The sequence below is a fragment of the Scylla paramamosain genome, unplaced genomic scaffold (assembly GCF_035594125.1).
Source record: "Scylla paramamosain isolate STU-SP2022 unplaced genomic scaffold, ASM3559412v1 Contig2, whole genome shotgun sequence".
Lineage (NCBI taxonomy): Eukaryota > Metazoa > Arthropoda > Malacostraca > Decapoda > Portunidae > Scylla > Scylla paramamosain.
This window is the reverse complement of record NW_026973667.1, coordinates 3,778,378-3,785,140: the sequence shown is the minus strand read 5'-3', so window position 1 is coordinate 3,785,140 and position 6,763 is coordinate 3,778,378. Positions and strand designations below refer to the sequence as shown.

The following is a 6,763-nucleotide window of genomic DNA, read 5'->3' as shown; positions in this document are numbered from 1 at the left end:
GTGTGTGTGTGTGCCTTGTCCTGGCGTTCAGTGTGACTTATTTGAGGCCCCGCTGGTGTTGTTTCTCGACCCGTGCCCTTGTGGATAACACGCCCGCCCGGAGTGAAGGGTGGGCGCAACAATATCATCAGTGTTTATCGTGAATGCTGCATCCACGTGTTGTCTTGACTGATATGCTATTGTTCATTCATTATTATCTATATTAATTGATTTATTCTCATAATACTTATTGAGTGTATTTACATATTCTTCTTTTATATTATTATTATTATTATTATTATTATTATGGTAACACTGCAGGGTTGGACCTCCTCTCTATTCATTAAAAACACATTGCAACGTGATAGAGTACTTACTATAGAACATGTCTGTGATGTTTTCAATGTGGGGAAGGCTTTTGTAAGGCCGTAGTAATTAAATTAATAGCGCGCCGCCTCCACAAACTAAGTCCACAATGATCTCAAGGATATAAGTTAGGTTAGATTAGTAACCTTAGGGGGGGTCCAGGGCGGGACGCAGCCCCTCCGGGTAGGTTAGGTTAAGGTTAGGTTAGGTTACTAACCTAACCTTAACCTAACCTAACCCACCACGACACTCTTAGGTGTTAACATACCTAACCTAACCTAATGGGGGCCACTGCCCCATAGGAGTGGCACTTAATTTGTGAGGGACAGTGGTCAGGGAGCCAGGAGGCTGGAGGGAGTGCAGGCCTGGCCTAGTGTTGCAAGGAAGGGGCAGGAAGCAGGGTGTGTGTTGAAGGCAGGGGCAGTGTGTAGCCTAGTGTTGCAAAGAAGGGGCAGGAAGCAGGGTGTGTTGCAGGCAGGGGCAGTGTGTAGCCTACTGTTGCAAGGAAGGTGCAGGAAGCAGGGTGTGTTGCAGGCAGGGGCAGTGTGTAGCCTAGTGTTGCTAGGAAGGGGCAGGAAGCAGGGTGTGTGTTGCAGGCAGGGGCAGTGTGTAGCCTAGTGTTGCAAGGAAGGGGCAGGAAGCAGGGTGTGTGTTGCAGGCAGGGGCAGTGTGTAGCCTAGTGTTGCAAGGAAGGGGCAGGAAGCAGGGTGTGTTGCAGGCAGGGGCAGTGTGTAGCCTAGTGTTGCTAGGAAGGGGCAGGAAGCAGGGTGTGTTGCAGGCAGGGGGAGTGTGTTAAGCAGCCCTTGGCCCAGTGTGTGCTGACTGTCGCTGTTGTTCCAGGTGCCAGGCAGAGTCCAGGCTGCATGCCCTGCTCGCCGCCAACCAATCTTGTTGTGTCCATGGCGTGTGCTGGTGGGAGTGGTGCTGTGGTGGAGGCCGTGAGGCCGGGCAGCAGCATGAGTGGCCAGCAGCAGCAGCAGCAGCAGCAGCCAGCCTCAGGTGTGGGGAGGTGCAGGCATGGTGGCAAGAATCACCTGGAGGCAGGCAGCTCTGTCCACAGAGGAGAGAGCAAGTTTGAGTGCCAGCAGTGTGATAAAACTTTTGTATCCAGACGTGGCCTTAATTACCACACCCTGACACACAGTGGTGTGAGAAATTATGAGTGTGGTGAGTGTGGGAAGAAATTTACCCAAAAGTCTAACCTCACCTCACACACCCTGACACACAGTGGTGTTAGAAATTATGAGTGTGGTGAGTGTGGGAAGAAATTTACCCACAAGTCTTACCTCACCAAACACACCCTGACACACAGTGGTGTTAGAAATTATGAGTGTGGTGAGTGTGGGAAGAAATTTACCCACAAGTCTAACCTCACCACACACACCCTGACACACAGTGGTGTTAGAAATTATGAGTGTGGTGAGTGTGGGAAGAAATTTACCCACAAGTCTTATCTCACCTCACACTCATTGATACACAGTGGTGTTAGAAATTATGAGTGTGATGAGTGTGGCAAAAGATTTCCTACCATTTCTCGTCTCAATAAACACACCTTCAGACACACTGGCTTGAGGGAGTTCAAGTGTGATGTTTGTGGCAAGTGTTTCAAGACAAAGGCTGATATTGCCAAGCACATGAGGACCCACTTCTGAGGTGGTGTGTTGTGTGTGGATGTGTGGGGCCACACCCATGCCTGTGGTGGTAGCGGTGGTGGTGGTGTGAGGGAGTAACAGCCCCAGCAGTTGTTTTGTTGGCAGTGCAGGTGTGACCTTCAATAAATGTGTGTGTCTAACATAACGCCAAGTTCTTTTCCGTTTTGAGCGGTGGTGTGTGAGTTCCCTGTGTTTGGTGTTTGGTGCACAGTCGTGGTGGCCACAAGCACCGCCCCCAACACTTGCTTCACTGTATCTGAGCAGCCGCGTCCCTCACCACCCTGCCAGCCTGTCTTGCGTGCACTGGGTGTGCCTGAGCCGTCGTGCAGACGCTGGGGCACGGCCGTGGCAGTCTTCGGCAAGCACGGGCGTCTGGCGTGGTGGTATAAGAATGCGTGTCGTGTCTTTTGTATCAGTTAGGAAGAGTAGGGGACCCAGCACAGAGTCCTGGGGCCCCCTGCCGTGCACCTTCACTCTGCTGGACGCTGCTGCATGTACTATTGTGCCTCTACATGCTGCACCTGCTGGAGGTGTTTCAGTGGTACAGGGACTGTGGCGAGGGTGACACAGGCAGAATTCTCTGGATACAAAAAGACATGTTATCAATGTCTGTCATATTTCTCTACTCACTTCTTCACTTTGCTGGCCAAGAACACATTACACTGTACAGTCTTGTTGCTGTAATGCCAACACACTCTAGCAAAAAATAAATAAATAAATAAATAAAAAAAAATTAAGTAGCCTGGGAAGCAAAATACATGAAGAAAAAGGGGAAGTGACAACTAGAAAGAAAAAAAAGAAAACAAAACTGCTAAACAAAAAAAAGTATTGGAAAAAAAAAAATTTTTGACCAAAAAACACACACACACACACACACACACACACACACACACACACACACACACACACACACACACACACACACACACACACACACCTTTTCTTTCTGTCACCCTTTCTTCTCCGTTGGGCTCCTTTGATCACAATCTCATATCTTTATCTTGTCCTATCACTCCAATCCCTCCTCAGGATCCCCCTAAGCGAAGGTGCCTCTGGCGTTTTGCCTCTGCTAGTTGGGGGGACCTGAGGAGGTATTTTGCTGATTTTCCTTGGAATGACTACTGCTTCTGTGTCAGAGACCCATCTTTGTGTGCTGAGCGCATAACAGAGGTGATAGTGTCTGGCATGGAGGCGTACATTCCTCACTCTTTTTCACGTCCTAAACCTTCTAAACCTTGGTTTAACACAGCTTGTTCTCGTGCTATACATAATAGAGAGGTGGCCCACAAAAGGTACTTAAGCCTTCCATCACCAGAATCTCATGCACTTTATATTTCTGCCCGGAACCATGCCAAGTCTGTTCTCCAACTAGCCAAAAACTCCTTCATTAACAGAAAATGTCAAAACCTTTCAAGATCTAACTCCCCTCGTGATTTCTGGCATCTAGCCAAAAATATCTCCAATAACTTTGCTTCTTCTTTCCCTCCTCTACTTCAACCAGATGGCACCACTGCTATCACATCTATTTCCAAAGCTGAACTCTTTGCTCAAACCTTTGCTAAAAACTCTACCTTGGACGATTCTAGGCTTGTTCCTCCCTCTCCTCCACCCTCTGACTACTTCATGCCACCTATTAAAATTCTTCGCAATGATGTTTTCCATGCCCTCGCTGGCCTAAACCCTCGGAAGGCTTATGGACCTGATGGGGTCCCTCCTATTGTTCTCTGAAACTGTGCCTCTGTGCTTGCACCTTGCCTAGTCAAACTCTTTCAGCTCTGTCTGTCAACATCTACCTTTCCTTCTTGCTGGAAGTTTGCCTACATTCAACTTGTTTCTAAAAAGGGTGACCGTTCTAATTCCTCAAACTACCGTCCTATTGCTTTAATTTCCTGCCTATCTAAAGTTTTTGAATCTATCCTCAACAGGAAGATTCTTAAACATCTATCACTTCACAACCTTCTATCTGATTGCCAGTATGGGTTCCGTCAAGGCTGCGCTACTGGTGATCTTCTGGCTTTCCTTACTGAGTCTTGGTCATCCTCTTTTAGAGATTTTGGTGAAACTTTTGCTGTTGCCTTGGACATATCAAAAGCTTTTGATAGAGTCTGGCACAAAGCTTTGATTTCCAAACTACCCTCCTACAGTTTCTATCCTTCTCTCTGTAACTTCATCTCAAGTTTCCTTTCTGACCGTTCTATTGCTGCTGTGATAGACAGTCACTGTTCTTCTCCTAAATCTATTAACAGTGGTGTTCCTCAGGGTTCTGTCCTGTCACCCACTCTCTTCTTGTTATTCATTAATGATCTTCTAAACCAAACTTCTTGTCCTATCCACTCCTACGCTCATGATACCACCCTGCACTTTTCCACGTCTTTTCATAGACGTCCAACCCTTCAGGAGGTAAACATATCACGCAGGGAAGCCACAGAACGCCTGACTTCTGATCTTTCTAAAATTTCTGATTGGGGCAGAGCAAACTTGGTATTGTTCAATGCCTCAAAAACTCAATTCCTCCATCTATCAACTCAACACAACCTTCCAGACAACTATCCCCTCTTCTTCAATGACACTCAACTGTCCCCCTCTTCTACACTGAACATCCTCGGTCTTTCCTTTACTTATAATCTGAACTGGAAACTTCACATCTCATCTCTAGCTAAAACAGCTTCTATGAAGTTAGGTGTTCTGAGACATCTCTGCCAGTTTTTCTCACCCCCCCAGCTGCTAACTCTGTACAAGGGCCTTATCCGTCCATGTATGGAGTATGCTTCACATGTCTGGGGGGGTTCCACTCATACTGCTCTTCTAGACAGGGTGGAATCAAAGGCTTTTCATCTCATCAGCTCCTCTCCTCTAACTGACTGTCTTCAGCCTCTCTCTCACCGCCGCAATGTTGCATATCTAGCTGTCTTCTACCGCTATTTTCATGCTAACTGCTCTTCTGATCTTGCTAACTGCATGCCTCCCCTCCTTCCGCGGCCTCGCTGCACAAGACTTACTTCCTTCTCTCACCCCTATTCTGTCCACCTCTCTAATGCAAGAGTTAACCAGTATTCTCAGTCATTCATCCCTTTCTCTGGTAAACTCTGGAACTCCCTGCCTGCTTCTGTATTTCCACGTTCCTATGACTTGAATTCCTTCAAGAGGGAGGTTTCAAGACACTTATCCACCAATTTTTGACCACTGCTTTGACCTTTTATGGGACTGGCATTTTAGTGGGCATTTTTTTTTTATTAGATTTTTGTTGCCCTTGGCCAGTATCCTTCCTACATAAAAAAAAAAAAAACACAGCAAGGATGTTTACCACCAACAATTGAGCAGTGTTACCAGCAAAGTTAAGAAAGGATTAAAAATTGTAATTAGCCCCTTTGAATTAGAGCCCATGTCAAGTGAAGTAATAGAGGCATTTCATCAGTATTATGTGGAATACACAAAGCTGGTGGAACTAGAGCCAGAAAGGTCAGAGGAGCTAAATGAAGAGCTGGAACACAATCAACGAGTTCACCATGAAATATTAGAAAGTATAGAATGTAAAAGAAAGGAGTTAAAGAATGACAGAGGATCAATTTGTTCTAGCAAACGGTCTAGGCATTCTAGAGTCTCATCTACTTCATCACGTTCATCAGCAGCACAAAGAAAGCAAGAAGCAGCAGCAAAGGTAGCCAGACTTAGAAAGGAAATGGAATATCATGATAGTTTAGCAGAGGCAGAAGTTATGTTGGCTAAGACAAAAGCAAAGGCAGAAGTTATGTTAGCAAGAGACCAGGCAATGTTTGCAAAGAAAAAGAAAGAGAGAGATTTAGCAGTCGCTAGTGCAGAACTTAATGCTCTTAGCTTAGTTGAAGAAGAAGTAAAAATGCTTCCAGGTAATGATGAAAGTGTAGAGAAGCAAAGTTATCTTCAACAATACATAGAGTCACAAAATGAAATGAAAGCACAAGCAATTGCAAATCAACAAAGGGACAATGCCATGCCTCACAAATATGTTACATTCCATGACCCACAGAAACCTTCTTCTTGCAATAGAGATAATGAATTGATGACAAATGAAGTAGATGGACAAATATTTAGTGAACCTCAGGTAATAAATCTCAACCCTACAGCTCAAAGTCTTGTACCAAGCTCTCGTAGACACACTCATAATGTCAACGTGCCTAATAATGTGAATAATGTGAGACAGAATCATCAATCCTTTTCCCATCCTGGGGGAACCTTTGCAATCAACATACCTGATCCCAAGTGGAGCCTCCCTCCAATAGAGCCTAACACTTTTGATGGAGAACCCATGGAATTTCCAAGTTGGTTGAAAAACTTTGAAACTTATGTAGAGTCTAAAACTTCTGTTGGTAAAGAGAGACTTGCCTACTTAGAGAGGTATACAACTGGTGAGGCAAAGGATGCCATTAAAATGTTAATGCACTTTAACTCTGATGCTGACTATGTGCAAGCAAAGAAAATTCTTAGTGATAGATTTGGAAACAAAAGCATCATAGCTGATGCTTACACAAATAAGTTAATGAATTGGCTACCAATCTCTCCACATAATGGTCCAGCATTAACAGCATTCTCAGATTTTTTGAAGTGCTGTTTAGCTGCAATGAAACACACTTCTTACTTGTCATTTCTGAATGACCCGAGAGAGCAGAGAAAGGTGCTAGCAAAGCTCCCTGAACATGTTGTTCATGACTGGAGAAAGCAAGCGATGATATAATTCTTGATACTAACAGTAATAACAACATTTCTAGTAGCAATGAAGAGCACCACCC

General features: G+C 45.2%; 1 protein-coding gene across 1 annotated transcript; it reads left to right on the top strand.

Annotated features, from left to right (window-relative positions):
• The first annotated feature begins 1,244 nt into the window (after window positions 1–1,244).
• On the top strand, window positions 1,245–1,997 carry LOC135095939 (zinc finger protein 416-like). Its single transcript, XM_063997088.1, has 2 exons — window positions 1,245–1,516; window positions 1,826–1,997. Exons 1-2 carry the CDS (start codon window positions 1,245–1,247, stop codon window positions 1,995–1,997), a joined length of 444 nt encoding a protein of 147 aa, XP_063853158.1.
• The last annotated feature ends 4,766 nt before the right edge of the window (window positions 1,998–6,763 follow it).